The following is a 17,270-nucleotide window of genomic DNA, read 5'->3' as shown; positions in this document are numbered from 1 at the left end:
TTTGGTGACTGTCTGTCTCTCCCGCTGCATACTCTGAGCTCTCCGGGAGTTCTCATCACCCTATAATTGATGCACAGTTTAATTATATGTTTACTGCATCGTGCATTGCTCCCAGGAAATTCCCAAGAAGTTAAGGGAGTGGCTGGACCAGTACCGTAAAGACACTTTAAAATCCAAAACAACACAGCCACCCAAGCAAAGAGCACATCGGAGACACCAGCTTGCGTGCCCCAAGGTAGCACCATTCCTGGCGTGAGCTTCGGTGGGGCCACCAAGTAAAGTGAGCGTGAAGTTGGGCATCTATGACGCATCTACAGGTGCGCCGCCCCTGGCCAGGCCAAGGTAACGGTGACGTCATACACGCCCGGAATGACGTTGCCGAGGTGACTAGGGTCTGTCCATTCCACCGATGTGCGCCTGCGTGAGGAAAGGAAAGGGGGTGGGGGGAGGACGGTGGAGAGGCTGGACACTACTATTCCCAGAATCCTCTTGGTTGGAGCAGGGTGTAAGAGGTTTGAGCCTCTTTTCCGCCTTATCAAAACCTCTACATTTATAGTGTAATAACTATCCATGGGGCCAGGTGGAGACTGGCAATATGGGGGGAGGGGAGGCCACTTTATAAAGTATATGATTGTCTAACCACTATGCTGTGCACCTGAAACTAATACAAAATAATAATGAATGTAAACTATAATTGGGAAAAAAAAAAAGAATATCTCTCCACTCAAAGCATGCTTTACCCGGCAGGTAATAAAACTGGTATCTCGGCAACAGGTGACTGGAACAAGGTATTCAATCAATGTTTCTCTCTCTCTCAAATCAATAAACATATCCTTGGGTGAGGATTAAAGAATAATAAACATATAAAATAAAGTATATAAGCAACAGCCCTAGATATTTCCCCATCGCCTCAAAACGGTGGCAAAATGTTTCTTGAGTTGGTTTTCAGTATTTGAAAAAATTAGTTGCCTGTACTATTTTAATGGAGAGATTTCATATTTTAAAAATCTGAGTTCCTGGGTCCTAATGAAAAAGCTGAAGATCTGAGCCCTGGCTGGTTAGAGCATTGGCCCGCGCACCTCAAGTTACCCGGTTTGATTCCCGGTCAAGAACACAGTACCCGGATTGCAGGTTCGATCCTTGGCCCCAGTCAGGCACGCGCAGGGCAACCAATCAATGTCTCTCTCACATCCATGTTTCTCTCTTTCTCTCTCTCTCTCCCCCCTCCCTCCCTTCCACTCTCTTTAAAAATCAACGGAAAAAATATCCTCAGGTGAAGATTAACAACAAATAAGCTGAAGATCTGGAAACACCGGGGCTGTTATTTCATGACTACTGCCACAGGATGGAGCTGAGTCTTTTCCAGCCTCTATGAATGGGACCTCCAGTTACTTTCCCTACCCGGACCCATAAGATATTTGAGGTTTCGATGTCAGATCCTGGGAAAAACTGCCAAGCTCCTTTCGCTGGCCTTTAAAGCCCTCTGGTGTATGGGTCAATACCGTCTTTGTAGGCTTTTCCTCCCCAACACGACTACCCTCATTTATTCAACAAAGATTTACTGAGTGCCTGCTCTGGGCCAAGCATTGTGCTAGGTACTGAATCTTCACCTAAATTCCACTGAAAAAAATGTTTTTTCTTTATTGATATTAGAGAGAGAGAGAGGGAAGGAGAGGGAGAGAGAGATAGAAACATCGATGAGAGAGAACATCGATTGGCCACCTCCTGCATGCCCCCCACTGGACATTTGCTCCACAACCTGGGCATGTGCCCTGACCGGGAATCGAACCAGCAACCTCTTGGTGCATGGGTCGATGCTCAACCAGTGAGCCACACAGGCCAGGCTAAATTCCACTTAAAACAAAAAATTCGCCCTGGCTGGTTTGGCTCAGCGGTTAGAGCGTTGGCCTGCGGTCCTGAGAGACCCAGGTTCGGTTCCCGCTAAGGGCACGTACCTCGGTTGCAGTTTGTCCCCGGCCCTGGTCGGTTGTGCGGGTGGCAGCCACTCGATGTGTTCCTTTCACATCGATGTTTCTCTCTCTCTCTCTGTTCCTCTCTCTCCCTCCCACTCTCTACCTGAACAAAAAATGGAAAAATGTCCTCGGGTGAGGATAAAAAAAAAAAATTCAACCCTCCCACCAAACATCCTCATTATCCAAATCCCGAAGGAGAGAGCAACAGTTCTGCTAGCAGATGCAGAAAACTAAGGCTATCATGTGATCCAAATCAATTTGCTTTCTGCTTTGGGTTAGTGAGTAGCAGGAGTTCAGGCAGCAAACTATTTACACGAAAATGTATCTGAATCTATTCAGGAACACAGAGGGGGAGCATTGAAGAGTTGAGAGAGGGAGGGAAACTTGTGTTCTCCACATTGACCACGACTGTTCCTCTGCCTGCCTGTCCGTCACAGTCCCCCTATGGTATCATCTCCGTTTGGATGCATTCCCCTCAAAATGGGAATGGTTGTTCCTTCAAGCTCTCACTGTAGGTTGTCCATCCCTCTTTTTTTCTTCTTCTTAGAGTGGGAGGGAGAAAGAGGAAGAGAAAGAGAGAGAAACATTGATGTGAAAGAGACACATCGTGTGGCTGCCACCCGCACGACCAACCATGACTGGGGACAAACCGCAACCAAGGTACATGCCCTTAGCGGGAACCGAACCCGGGTCTCTCTGGACCACAGGCCAACGCTCTAACCGCTGAGCCAAACCGGCCAGGGCTGTCCATCCCTCTTGAAAGTTGGGTGTCCAGAGCTGGACCAGTGGGGGAGGGTCTTCCAGTAACTGATGGAGACGTTGAGAAAATTGTCAAAGACTTTATTAAATTTATTTTCCTTTCCCTTACAAACCCCCAAACTACCCCCCTACCGCAGCAGGAGTTTCCGGTTTTGCCTGTAAGTAATAGCCCTGGTCAGAGAGAAAAAGCAGGGAGGTTAGGAAGAGAACTGCAGGCCCCTCTATGTCAACTGATGCCCACCCCCACCCCACCAAAAAACCTTTCCTCCAATCATCCATCTCATTTGGCTTAGCCAGTGACATCTGGGTCTCTGTGCAGATTCCCAGGGTCCTTGGCCAATCAGTGTTGGCTCATGAGGAGGGAGGAGTGAAAAGCTGGGACTGAGAGTGAGGATAAAATGTGGAAGCAAAGAGAAGAAGAAATGCCCTGGCCGGTTTGGTTCAGTGGTTAGAGTGTCGGCCTGTGGTCCTGAGAGACCCGGGTTCGGTTCCCGCTAAGGGCATGTACCTCGGTTGCAGTTTGTCCCCGGCCCTGGTTGGTTGTGCGGGTGGCAGCCACTCGATGTGTCCCTTTCACATCGATGTTTCTCTCTCTCTCTCTCTCTCTCTCTCTCTCTGTTCCTCTCTCTCCCTCCCACTCTACCTGAACAAAAAATGGAAAAATGTCCTCGGGTGAGGATAAAATTAAAAAGAAAAAAAAAAAAAAAAAGAGAAGAAAGAAGGAGAGACTCAGAGAAGGGAAAGACAGAAAGAGAAATGAGGAAGAGAGAGAAGCAGGTGTACTAGGTGGAACGTGTCCCCCAAAAGATATACCCAAGCTCTAACCCCTAGTATCTGTGCATGTGACATTATTTGGAAATGGAACCTTTGCAGATGTAATTAAGTTAAGAGCAAACGAGATCATCCTGGATTCAGGCTGGACCCTCCATTCAAAGGCAGAGGCAGGGGTGGGAGGAAAGCCACGGGCCACGGGCCAGGGAGTGCCAAGGATGCCAGCAGCCACCAAAGGTAGGAGGCAGGTATGAAATAGATTCTCTCTCAGAACTCCCAGAAGGAACCCACCTTGTCAAGCCCTTGAGTTTGGACTTCTGACCTTCAGAATTCTAAGAGAATAACTGTGTTGCCTTAAGCCACCCAGGGTGTCCTGGTTACAGCAGTGACAGGAACTGATACCCAGGGAGACTGGGGACAGAGCAGGGAGAGAGCCCCGGACAGAGAGACTGAGGGGCGAGACGGAACTTGGGCAAGAGGCTGAGGGAAAGAGAAACAGAATCCAAGACAGAAAGGAAAACCCAGATATGGGAGAGGGGAAGACAGAGATGGAGACCAGTTGAAGACAGCAAGAGAGGTTACAGCATCGGGGAGGGGGAGAGCTGTGTGAAAGGTGCTGGCAAAAGAGAGAACAGCTGGGAGACAGGGCAGCTGGGAGATGAAAGGAAGTAGCAACAGCGAGATGGATTTAAAGCAGCAGAGAAGGGCTGATGGACAGGAAGGAGGCTGTGAGTAATATTTGGTGGGAGTCAGAAACAGAGACCCAGTGACAGGGAGACAGTCAGAGAGAAAGTGAGAGACACAGCAGATTCAACCTGGGGGCAGGGGGGAGAAAGGAGAGAGGGACAGATTTGGGACTGGGACAGAGAAGGGGAGGAGAAAGCCCAGCCCTGGCCGGTTTGGCTCAGCGGTTAGAGCGTTGGCATGTGGTCCAGAGAAAGCCCAGTGGAAGAGGCAGAGACAGAGAGAATGGGACACACCAGCACAGCTCACACTAGATTCACCACCACCCCTGGGAGGGAGGCACTGGGATTGTTTAAAATTGAATATGGCGCCTGGCCGGTGCACCAAGAGGTTGCCAGTTCAATTCCTCGTCAGAGCACATGCCCAGGATGTGGGCCAAATCCTCAGTAGGGGGCATGCAGGAGGCAGTTGATCGATGTTCTTGCATCGATGTTTCTATCTCTCTCTCTAAAAATCAATAAAGAAAAACATTTAAGAAAAAAAAAATTGAATATGGTCCTAGCTGTGTGGCTCAGTGGATAGAGCATCGGCCCTCGCACCAAAGGGCCACGAGTTTGATTCCTGATCAAGTGCACATACCTGGGTTGCAGGTTTGATCCCCAGCCTTGGTCTGGTCCATACAGGAGGCAACCAATCAATGTCTCTTTCTCTCTCTTTTTTTCTCTCCTCACCTGAGAACATTTTTTTGCATTTATCTTCAGACAGAGAGGGAGGAAGAGAGAGAGAGAGAGAAACATCGATGTGAGAGACACACATTGAGTGGTTGCCACCCACATGACCCCAACGGGGGCCGGGAACAAACTGCATCCAAGGTACATGCCCTTAGCAGGAACCGGGTCCGTGGGCTGAAGCTCTAACTGCTAAGCCAAACTGGCCAGGGCTCAATGTGTCTCTCTCACATTGATGTTTCTCTCTGTCTGTCTCTCTTTTCCTCTTCTCCCCCTCTCTCCCTTCCACTCTCTCTAAAATTCAATGGAAAAAAGATCCTCAGGTAAGGATTAACAAGAAAAAAAAGACTATGAAGAAACAGGTGTTAGAGAAAGGAGGATGAGGAGCAAGTGGAAGAGGCAGAAAGAGACTGGGGAGGGGACTGAATGGGGACAAGCAGACAGGCAGGGAGAAATGCTCAGAGGTGGAGAGAGGACGGTGAGGGCAAGGTCTCCCCTTGGCCATGTGGGGTCCATGCTTGAGACCCATGAAAATGTGTTTATTATAAATACTTTTTTTTGTTTAACCCTCACCCAAGGATACTTTTTTCCATTTTTATCTTCAGATAGAGTGGGTGAGAGAGAGAAGAAGGAGGAGGAGGAGAGGAAGAAGAAGAAAAGAGAAGAGACAGATAATTGAGAGAGAAGAGATGGAGAGCGGGAAGGAGAGAAAAAGAGACAGAGGGAGACAGAGACAGAGAGATAAAGTGACTTGGAGGAGATGCCCAAATGACATAGTGACCCATCCCGGGCAGTGCTGTTTGTGAGGGGCTCAGTGGAGAGGGCAGGGGTGACTCACGAAGCCACGATGACCCCAAAGGCAAAGACAGCCAGACACACGGAGACGATGATGCCAAGCACGGCCTGGTTCTGCAGGTATCCACTCTTTTTGTTGTACTGCAGGGCCACTCGGGGCTGCCTGTCGACTGACAGGGGAGACCTCCATTGCCACCCTTCATTGGCCTTGACCTTGACCACACCCACTGCTCACTCAGCAACCTGGGCCTCCTTCCCACCACGTGGCCTTCCACCTCATCCTGGGGTCTCCCTCTCCACATCCATTCCTTCAATTCTGTGTCCCAGGCACCGTTCAACGTGCTCATGATAAACACTGTGAACTCACCCCTGACCCCCCACAGCAGTCACAGTGCCAGGGAAGAGCCTAGCGCTAAAGAAACTCACGGGATGGGGGTCGGGGTGGGAGGAGGACTTGGTTAGCTCGGCTGCCCAAGAGCATGAGAGAGGAATGCAAAATACTGACAATCTCATAAGAAGAAAGTCAGCCTGCGTCTTGGCTGGCGACCCTGAAGTTGGCCTCGGGAGTCCCATTCTGCGTCTTCCACTCGCCCCCTCCCTCCAACCCTTTCATTCTGTCAGCAAAGCCTCTTGGCCCAACCTTCAAAATGTATCCAGAATCTGAACCACCTCCTGGGCTCCTGACCTGGTGCAGCCACACCCTCATTCCTCTCTCGGGATCCTGCCTTTCTCTTTACTGCAGTTCCCCACGTGGCCGCCAGGGGCGCCTGTTAACACGTCAGTCCACTCCTGTCCCTCTTCCGCTCAGAGCCCTCCCATGGCTCTTCTCTCATTCAAAACACCGTGGTCCACCAGCCCTGCATGATCTGGTCACCATGTGGCTGCTACCCTACTACCCTCCTCTTTATCCATCCGGCAATGGCCACACAGTGTCCTTGTTGCTCAACCGCAATGAATCTTTGCACCTGCTGTTCCCTCTGTCTTTCACACTGTTCCTCACTGCTGCACTTCTTTGAGATCTCAGACATCACTTCTTCAGAGAGGTCCCCCCACCTGCACACTCTAAAGTAGCAGCATTCTCCCCTCTCAGGGACTTTCTGTTTGTTTTTTTAAGTTTTTTTTTTATCCTCATCCTAGGACATTTTTGCATTTATCTTCAGATAGAGCAGGAGAGAGAGAAGGCGGAAGAGAGTGAGAAACATCGATGTGACAGAGACCCATCGACTGGTTGCCACCCACACAACCCCAACCAGGGCTAGGGACAAACTGCAACCGAGGTAGCTGCCCTTAGCGGGAACCGAACCCAGGACTCTCTACCGCTGAGCCAAACTGGCCAGGGCCCCCCCTCAGGGACTTTCTATCAAACTGTTCTGTTCTGTTTTCATTAAGAGCACCGTTGCCTTCTGGAATCAGCCCACATATTTGTTCATGTATAATTATCACCTAACAGTGGGTCTCGGCTGGGGACAATTTTGTCCCCCTGGGTATATTTGGAAATGTCTTTTTTTTTTTTTTTTTTTTTTTTTATCGTCACCCGAGGATATTTTTCCATTTTTTGTACAGATAGAGTGGGAGGGAGAGAGAGGAAGGAGAGAGAGAGAAACATCGACATGAAGGGACACATCGAGTGGCTGCCACCCGCACGACCAACCAGGTCTGGGGACAAACTGCAACCGAAGTACGTGCCCTTAGCGGGAACCGAACCCAGGTCTCTCCGGACCGCAGGCTGACGCTTTAACCGCTGAGCCAAACCGGCCAGGGTCCCCCCTCAGGGACTTTCTATCAAACTGTTCTGTTCTGTTTTCATTAAGAGCACCGTTGCCTTCTGGAATCAGCCCACATATTTGTTCATGTATAATTATCACCTAACAGTGGGTCTCGGCTGGGGACAATTTTGTCCCCCTGGGTATATTTGGAAATGTCTGAAGCCTGGAAATGAGTGTCATGACTTGTGTGTGTGTGTGGCGGGGAGGGGTACTATTGGCATCTAGGGGGTAGAGGCTGCAATACACAGGACAGCCTTATAGCAAAGAAATATCAAGCCCTGCCCGGCCGGTGTGGCTCAGTGGTTGAGCGTCGACCCATGCAACAGGAAGTCGCCAGTTCAGTTCCCGGTCAGGGCACTTGCCCAGGTTGTGGGCCTGATCCCCACTGGGGGGCATGCAGGAGGCGGCCAGTTGATGTTCTCTCTCATCGATGTTTCTATCTCTTTCTCTCCTTTCCTCTCTCTCTGGAAATCAATAAAGAAAAAAAAAAGAAGAAAAAAAAAAAGAATCATCCAGCCCTAAATGTCAGTAGTGCCAAAGTTGAGAGAGCCTAGACTAACACTTCACCCCATCAAAATGTAGGCTCTGTGAGACATTTGTCTTCCATTCTGCTAATTCTAAATTTGGGGCATTATAGGGTGCTCAAATATTTGTTGTAGTTAAATACCTAAGGGAGCAAATAGACAAATTCCTTCTTTTTTCCCCAGTTGGTCAATATCATGGGGGGGTGGTGGTGGTAAGGAAAATACATCCAGACTTAAAAAATAAGTGAAAAAAACCTAACCATTGAATGTTATGAGAAGCCCTTTCATTGGACTTAGAATGAATCAGCTGAGAAAGCTATTCTGGGAAAAACTAGGGAAATTAGAAAAGGGACTTGGAATTATTTAATATTGAAGAATTGTTGTTAGGTTTGTTGAGTGTGGGAATGGTATTGTGGTTATGTAGAAAATGTCCTTATTTTTATTTATTTATTTATTTATTTATTTATTTATTTATTTATTTATTTATTTATTTATTTATCCTCACCCGAGGACATTTTTCCATTTTTTGTACAGATAGAGTGGGAGGGAGAGAGACGAAGAGAGAGAGAGAGAAACATTGACGTGAAAGGGACACATCGAGTGGCTGCCACCCGCACGACCAACCAGGGCCGGGGACAAACTGCAACCAAGGTACATGCCCTTAGCGGGAACCGAACCCGGGTCTCTCTGGACCGCAGGCGGACACTCCAACTGCTGAGCCAAACTGGCCAGGGCGAAAATGTCCTTATTTTTAGAGGCACGCTATTAATGGGAGAACTCTAATGATGCCTGATGTCTTTTAAAACACTGTGACAAAAATAAAATAAGTGAACCAAATTGGAGGAATGTTCCTTGCCAAGATAATTTGAAAGAAAGTGCTACTTCAGGGAGTGTGATCAGGGAGTCCTCTCTGAGGAGGTAAACTCTGAGACTTTGTTGAAATGAGGGAGTCAGGGGAACAGTGTCACCGAGAGAGGGAACAGCATATGAAAAGGTCCAGCATGACTATTCAATCTCGATGTATACACGGAGATCCACTGTACAATTTTCTCTGCTCTAAGGATAGGTATTTTTTAAACATCTCTGAATAAATGGATACATTTGGCACATTCTTTCAGACTCCCCAGGTATGGCACTGACTAAAAATAAAGTATTTTCCTAGCACCTGCCTTTCTGGCATCAGATGCATTGTAAAGTTACAGAGGAGTCTTCCTATTTAACAGCAGGGAAATGAAGTTCAGATGTGAAAGCGCCTTCTGGGCCGCACTTAAGCATGTGTTCAGGGCAGTACTAACGGCTGCACGTGGGAGACCTCGAAACCCATATCCACGGGGACTGGCTGACTTCATCTCTCATGCACCTGTCCTCCCCCACCCACAAGAGCTTACCAAAACAGTACTTCTTTGTTACGCATTTGGGACTGATCTTCAGGCAATGTAAACAGTCCAAGACCTCTTCTTTCATCAAGCCTGGACAAGGGGGAAGGGAGAATTGGGATGAGGGCAGCTATCAGAGGACTGGCAAGGGGCGGGAAGGCAGAAGGGGAAAGAGGATGTGGAGCCCCTTGGCCCCTGTGAATTTGGAGGTCCCATGTGTTGTGGAGTAAGCCGAGCAAAATGCACCGATGACTCACATTAAAAAATAAGTATTATATGTTTATGAAATATATCAAAGTTGATTGAAGAGTTGAATTAAGTTGCAGCTGTCCAGTTAATCCAAAATTCTGCTTGTAAAATTAAACACGTTTAATTAAATATCTACAAAGAAGTGCTTGCATGTCTCTATTCCTATTTTGCAGCCACCTGTGGCATAGACCGGTTGGATGCTCACTCTGTCTCCTCCACTTCCTGCCACACGTGAAGACTACATTTCCCAGGCTCCTTTGCAGTAGGTCACAACCATGTGACTGCGTTCTGGCCAGTGGAAAGTGGGGAGAGGGATGCAGAGCCACTTCCCAGGCTTGGCCATAAAAGTCCCTGAGGAATTCCCTATTGTTTCTCCCTTCTAAAGCTTGTTTAGAAGCTACAACACTGGTGCAGCCTGGATCCCTGAGTCACCACTTGGAAGAACTGCTCAACCCTCGGTAGAATTTGGGTGAGAGAACTAAACTTTTGTTAAATCACTGAAATGTGGGATTTGTTACTAGGACATAGGCTCTCCTATCCTGCTCAACAATCCCCCGCAAAGTAGGTTTTTTTTTTTTTTTTGCAGGTTGCAACTTTTATAAGCCCTCAAAAATCAGATATCCATAGGTACTAGAGCTTTGGAGTGGGGGACTTACTAGATGGCATAGGTGTGATAGTGGGGCTTGATTTGTGGGAGACAGGGTAAAGAGGTGTAAAAGGTTAGAGAAGAAGGGGGTAGACAAGAGCAGGACTCACCGCAAGTTTTGTGATCACAGGCTGCAAGAGAAAAGAGCTGAGGTGAGTTTTCGTTGGGACAGCGGTTTGAGAATATAATGATGAGGGACCAGAAGAGGAGGGGAGGAGAGAGTCTGGGAAAGAAGAGCAAGGAATATTGGGGAGGAGCAGAGAAGGCTGAGTCATTGGGGAAGTGAGGAAGGAGTTTGGGAGAAAAAATGAGAGAAGGGGATGGAGAGATAATGAGGAGGGGCCTTGGTGCACAGAGATGCTGCACCTTTTAATTCATACAATCTTAAAACTGTCTTGAGTTTCATGGTCACCTTCTCCCTAAGAATCACCAGCTGTTCCAGCAGAGGCCCATCTGAGGAGAGAAAGAGATCCTTGTGAGGCACCCAGCACCCCATCTGCAGCCTCAAAGAGAAGGGAGGAGGAAATGCCTTTTCATTCACTAGGAGTATAAGGCATCACTCAGGGTCCACAGGGCAGCTCTATGGCCTGGGAAGTCCTGCATCTAGTTTTGGATTCACTGCAGTACCCCAGGCTAAACCACCTTCCTTTGCCCTCAGTTTCTTCATTTGTTAAGTGGTAAAAGGGTGGGCTCAATCTCCCCCTCCCCTCCCCTCCCTTCTCCCCTCCCCCCTCCCCTCCCCTCCCCCCCCTCCCCTCCCCTCCCCTCTCCCCTCCCCTCTCCCCTCCCCCCTCCCCTCCCCTCCCCTCTCCCTTCCCCCCTCCCCTCCCCTCCCCTCCCCTCTCCCCTCCCCTCTCCCTTGCCTCCTCCCCTCCCCTCCCCTCCCCTCTCCCTTGCCTCCTCCCCTCCCCTCCCCTCCCCTCTCCCCTTCTCCCCTCCCCTTCCCTCCCCTCCCCTCCCCTCCCTTCCCCTCCCCTCCCTTTTTTTGTTTACATTCACTCCTTCATGATTTCCTCCAGCTTCATGGCTAATACATATATATGTATATTTTTATAAATATGTGTGTATGTATATTCTATTCTAGTCAAAGGCACATACCTTGGTTTCAGTTCGTCCCTGGCTCTGGTTGGGGTTGTGTGGGAGGCATCCAGTCGATGTGTCTCTTTCACATCAATGTTTTTCTCTCTCTCTCTCCTCCCACTCTTTCTGAAGATAAATGTAAAAAATCCCCGATGAGGATTAAAATATTAAAATATATATATATAAATAAATAAAAGAATGCTCCTCCAAATCTGCTCTCAACCCCCAGTCTTCATCTTAGTAGATGCCAGTGCCATGATTCTACTTGCTCAGGCCAAAATCCTTGGTTCTACCTTTGACCCTTTTTTCTCATGTCCCACATGCAACTTGTCAACATGCATGTCAGCGAATTCTATTTGTTCAATATTCAAGATGGATCCAGAAATCCCATCACTTTTCTCTCCCTCCACTGCTACCACCCTGGTTCTAGCCTTCATCACCTCTTGCCTGGGCCATCACTACACCTTCTCACTGGTTTTCAGCCTTCCTTCCCCCTGGCCTTGCTAAAATCTGTTCTCCACACCCAGAGGGGTCCTACTAAAACCTCGGTCAGCTCACTCGCATCATGCTTCAGCTCAGAACCCTCCCATGTGACCCAGAATGGAAGCCAAAAGTCCTTACCATGGCCTAGAAGGTTCTACTGGGTCTACCCTTACCTCTAGGACCTCATCTTCCACTTCTCTGCCTCTCACTCTCCCCACTCCAGCCTCCCTGGCCTCCTTGAGGCTCTGTGAATATGCCAAATGCAGACCCGTCTCAGGGATTGCACTAACTGTAACTTCCACGTGCAGCCCTCGACCCCAGACCCTCTCACGGCTATTTACTCTCTCCTTCTGTCTTCTCTTCTCTTCTTCTTTTTTTTATCCTCACCTGAGGACTTTTTTTAAATTTTATTTTGTTCAGATAGAGTGGGAGGGAGAGAGAGAGAAAGAGAAACATCGACGTGAAAGGGACACATCGACTGGTTGCCACCCACACGACCCAACCAGGGCCGGGGACAAACTGCAACCGAGGTACATGCCCTTAGCGGGAACCAAACCCGGTCTCTCTGGACCGCAGGCCGATGCTTTAACTGCTGAGCCAAACTGGCCAGGGCTGCTGCTTCTTTTTTAATGCAAGTACAGGATGTTCACTTGATAATCTTTTTATTTTTTTCTTTATTTTTAAAGAGAGAGGAAGGGAGAGGTGGAAACATCGATGAAAGAGAACATTGATTGGCCACCTCCTGCATGCCCCCCACTGGGGATTTGGCCCACAACCTGGGCACGTGCCCTGACCAGGAATCGAACCGGCGACTTCCTGGTGCATTGGTCAACGCTCAACCACTGAGCCACACCAGTGACTTTGTTTTTGTTTGTTAATCCTCACCTGAGGATATTTTCCATTGATTTTTAGAAAGAGTGGAAGGGAGGGAAGGGGTGGGGAGAGAGAGAGAGAGAGAGAGAGAGAGAGAGAGAGAGGGAGAGAGAAACATCGATGTGAGAGAGACACACATCAATTGCCTCCTCTGATCAGGGCTGAGGATCAAACCTGCAACCTAGGTACATGCCCTTGACTGGAAATGAACCTGGTCCCTGGACCGACGCTCCACCTGCTGAGCCAAACCGGCCAAGGCCTCCTTCTGTCTTTCCTCACGTGCCGACGTTTTGGTGTTATCCTTCTTGGTTGTCCTGCTTTAAACTGCAACCCCACCCCTACTTGCAGTACTGCTTATTCCCTGGTTCCTGCTTTATTTTTTTCTCCATAGTGTTTATCCCCTTTTGACTTATTTATTGCGCAGTAAAGGTTTAACTTAGCAGGCCTGTGTTGTCCAAACCCTGCACATTCCAAAAAAAGGTTTGGCTTTTGCGCAGCCCCTTGTAGGTAACCCTCTAAGTCCTTAAACGGTTCTACCTGTGAGAGTGTCCTTCTTTACTTGGGGGCCTGGGCCACACCACATAGTATGTGCTAACAAGGTGACTGATGGAAGGGCCTTGGCCACGTGGTAGCTGCTTGACTTCTGGAGGGGCTGGAGACTCAGTAACTAAGGTCAGCCACTTGGGTTCTCCAGCTCAATGTAACCAACCCCAATAAGATAATAATAGTCATAAAATGGTTGACCTGGGCTCTTAAAAAATGTCAGTATCATTAAAGACAAATGAATGCAATATGTGATCCCAGAACAGATCAAGGATGACAGAAAATGAAAATATCTTTCCTTGTCAGGAGATCACCCACTGAAGAATTTAGGGTTGAAGTGTCACTAATTCTCATATGGTACACGCACGCACACACGCACGCACATTATATCTTTTAAAAATCTGGTGGGCCCTTCCATAGTGTCCTCCTCCTTACTCCATCCCTCAAGGTAGGACAGGTCTTTGGGGTTTAGATCTCTCTCCCCAACTCCCCCAAATCCACAGGTTCCTCTACTGTCCTCTGCTGGGGAACTGTCAGAAGGACCAGGTGACTCTCCAATGACTAACTCTGAATGGTGCCTGCTCCCGACCCCCTGGGTGGTGGTTAGGAATACCTTGTCTGAACCAGGATGTCCCAGGTTCAAATTCTCATCTCTCTTCCTGGCTGTGTGACTTGGGCATGTCTGAGCCTCAGTCTCCCCCTCTGGGAGAGGCAGTGCCCACCTCCAAGTGGTAGACTTTTGTAAGTAAAGCACTTCGAACCCCACCAGACACACAGTAAAGGCTATGCACGGGTGTTTGCTTTTATTTTTAAGTCAAGAGGAAGATGGTGGACAGGTGGAAAGGGAGGGAGAAGGGGGCTGGGGAAAGACTTTCCCTCTTAGTTCCTACCTCTCAGAGAATTAACCATTAAGTTGTTTATTTGATTCTTCATAAAGCTCGCCACAAGGTCCAGGTTATCTGTCCCTGGGAAAGACAGGGGAGGAAATTCCAGCGGATCCCTTAGAGAACCAAGGGACCCCTCCCCTCCCTCCCTCCAGGATAAGCCTCGCCTTCCCCCTCTAGGGGGCGTGGTCCCCAAAGTGTCTCCCACCCCAGCCTCTGGCTTGGACCCCAGTGACCCTTCCTCCACAGTGCTAGGCACCCTCCCCTCCCCAGCACGCACCCACGACCCCCACAAACGAGTTCACAGCGTAGTCCCGAAAGAAAGGCCCCTCCATGCCCTGCAGCAGGGCCAGAGCGCGGGCCCGCACGTGCTCTTCGCCGAAGCGGCTGGGTATGATGGCCAAGCGCAGCTGGCGCAGGGTCATCAGCACCGAGTTGTCACATTGCAGGCAGCCCCAGCCCCTGCGGGCGCTCAGGCCCAGCAGCAGCAGCAGGGCCCAGCGCAGAGGCATGGCAGGGTCTTTGTGACGTCACAGAGAGACCCCCCCCCAGCCGGCCCCGCCCTCTGGGTAAGGGCGGGGTCCGGAAGGCCCTGGGAGGAGCACTCAGCGCCTCCTCTGTGCCAGGCCCTGTTCTAGGCGCTGAATATTGCCGGGGCAAGCAGTCTCTGCTCACATCGTTTATATGCGTTTGTTCAAAAAATGGCAATGGACCACTGGCACTGGCGAGAATCCAAGTGTCCACGGACTAATGGGTGGTCAGAATGAGGTATACCTACACAACGGGAGATTATTCATCTTAAAAAGGGAGGAAATTCTGCCCTGGCCGGTGTGGCTCAGTTGGTTGGGCATCGTTCGTGCACTAAAAGGTCTCTGGTTGGATGCCCTTAGGGCGCATGCAGGGGTTTCGGGCTCCATCCCAGTAGGGGGTGTGCAGGAAGCAGCCCATCGATGTTCTGCTCTTGCATCAATGTTTCTCTCTCTCTAAAAATCAATTTTTTTAAAAAGGGGGGGAAGGGAGGAGATTCTGACGTATGCTATAAAATGGTTGGACCTAGAGGTCATTATACTAAGTTGAATAAGCCAGTCAAGAAAAGACAGATCTGTATGGTTCCACTCACATGAGGTATTTAGACTCTAGAACAGTAAAATTTACACTCAGGATATTTAAAATTGGTTTGATATACTGAACCATACTCAGATTTCCCCAAATACCTGCCAACTCTTTTTCTTTTATTTATTTATTTATTTATTTATTTATTTATTTATTTATTTATTTATTTAAACTTCACCCGAGGACATTTTTTCATTTTTTGTTCAGGTAGAGTGGGAGGGAGAGAGAGGAACAGAGAGAGAGAGAGAGAGAGAGAGAGAGAGAGAGAAACATCGATGTGAAAGGGACACATCGAGTGGCTGCCACCTGCACGACTGACCAGAGCCGGGGACAAACTGCAACCGAGGTACGCGCCCTTAACGGGAACCGAACCCGGGTCTCTCAGGACCGCAGGCCGACGCTTTAACCGCTGAGCCAATCCGGCCAGGGCCCAACTCTTTTTCTGAGCCACATCAGCCAGGACACAAAGTATTATTCTTTAGACTTTTTTTTTTTTATCCTTACCGGAGGACATTTTTGTATTTATCTTCAGATAGAGCAGGAGGGAGAGAGGGAGGAAGGGAGAGAGAAACATTGATGTGAGAGAGACACATCGACTGGCTGCCACTCACCGACCCCAACTGGGGCCAGGGACAAACCACAACCGAGGCACATGCCCTTAGCAGGAACTGAACCTGGGCCTCTCTGGTCTGCTGGCCTACGCTCTAAATGCTGAGCCAAACCGGCCAGGGCTTGACTGTTTTTTAAAAAATATTTTTTCTTTATTGATTTTTTTTTTTTTTTTTTATCCTCACCCGAGGATATTTTTCCATTTTTTGTACAGAGTGGGAGGGAGAGAGAGGAAGAGAGAAAGAGAAACATCGACGTGAAGGGACACATCGAGTGGCTGCCACCCGCACGACCAACCAGGGCCGGGGAGAAACTGCAACCGAAGTACGTGCCCTTAGCGGGAACCGAACCCGGGTCTCTCCGGACCGCAGGCCAACGCTCTAACCGCTGAGCCAAACTGGCCAGGGCTCTTTATTGATTTTTTTAGAGAGAGGAAGGGAGAGGGAGAGAGGGATAGAAACATCGATGAGAGAGAACATTGATTGGCCACCTCCTGCATGCCCCCCACTGGGGATTTGGCCCGCACCCTGGGCATGTATCCTGACCAGGAATCGAACTGGTGACCTCTTGGTGCAGGGGTCGATGCTCAACCACTGAGACACACCAGCCAGGCTTTAGAGTTTTTTCAACCATTTAGAAACATAAAAGTCATTCCTAGCTTGGGGGGGTGGGGGGTGGGGGTGGGAGCATAGTTTGCCATTAATTCTAACTGATGCAATTTATAATTCTTGTTTGTTTGTTTTTTGTTCTTTCATATCATCCAAACCCCCGGAGACCAGGAACTGTGAGCCTCTTGTTCACCATTATGTCTCGAGTCTCTAGGAAGGAACCTGGCATACAATAGGTGTTCAATAAATATTTGTTGAATGAAAAAAGTCAGCTTCCCTTTCTGAGCCTCAGGTTCTTTTGAAAAAATGGGGATGATAATAGACCTACCTTATTCCAGGGTGAGCTGGTGTAAACCCATGTTAGCGCTGTCCAGTATGTGAGCCACTGGTCACATGTGGCGACTGAGCACCTGAAATGTGGTGTGACTGAGAAATGGGATTTTAAAAAATCATTTAATTGTAATTCACTTAAACTTAAATTAAAAAAAAAAAAAGGAGATCTTCGATTCAATTACTGGGAAACCTTTAAACATGTTTGGAGTAACTTGAGCATGTGAATTCACTTCAACTGTAATTGTTATAACACCTAAACAGATCAAGTATTTTAAATAAAAATTTAGCGTCTGAATGGACATGTGTTGTCCTGAGAACATTGTGAAGATTTAGCTCAGGACCGCAGGCTGACGCTCTAACCGCTGAGCCAAACCGGCCAGGGCATTTTTTTTTTTTTTTTTTTTTTTTTTATCCTCACCCGAGGACATTTTTCCATTTTTTGCTCAGGTAGAGTGGGAGGGAGAGAGAGGAAC

The 17,270-nt window shown here is 48.7% G+C and overlaps 1 protein-coding gene across 1 annotated transcript; it reads right to left on the bottom strand.

Moving 5' to 3' along the window:
- Positions 1-2,860: 2,860 nt before the first annotated feature.
- IZUMO2 (IZUMO family member 2) lies at positions 2,861-14,646 on the bottom strand. The gene is made up of 6 exons (XM_036274109.1): positions 14,415-14,646; positions 14,141-14,215; positions 10,638-10,724; positions 9,389-9,469; positions 5,754-5,880; positions 2,861-2,903 (listed from the first exon to the last, which is right to left on the bottom strand). Exons 1-6 carry the CDS (start codon positions 14,644-14,646, stop codon positions 2,861-2,863), a joined length of 645 nt encoding a protein of 214 aa, XP_036130002.1.
- Between the last annotated feature and the right edge of the window lie 2,624 nt (positions 14,647-17,270).

Source organism: Molossus molossus, unplaced genomic scaffold, assembly GCF_014108415.1.
Source record: "Molossus molossus isolate mMolMol1 unplaced genomic scaffold, mMolMol1.p scaffold_m16_p_21, whole genome shotgun sequence".
NCBI classification, from domain to species: domain Eukaryota; kingdom Metazoa; phylum Chordata; class Mammalia; order Chiroptera; family Molossidae; genus Molossus; species Molossus molossus.
This window is presented reverse-complemented; position numbering and strand designations above follow the sequence as displayed.

Bases quoted from the DNA above. Each gene is read 5' to 3' on its own strand.
- IZUMO2 (XM_036274109.1), bottom strand. From the start codon at position 14,646: ATGCCTCTGCGCTGGGCCCTGCTGCTGCTGCTGGGCCTGAGCGCCCGC. The intron at 10,725-14,140 runs GTAGGAACTAAG...TTCTCTCCTCAG, and splicing joins AATGGTTAATTCTCTGAGAG to ATGGGCCTCTGCTGGAACAG. The intron at 2,904-5,753 runs GTGAGTCACCCC...CTCTCTGACCAG, and splicing joins TTTGGGGTCATCGTGGCTTC to GGCTATTACTTACAGGCAAA.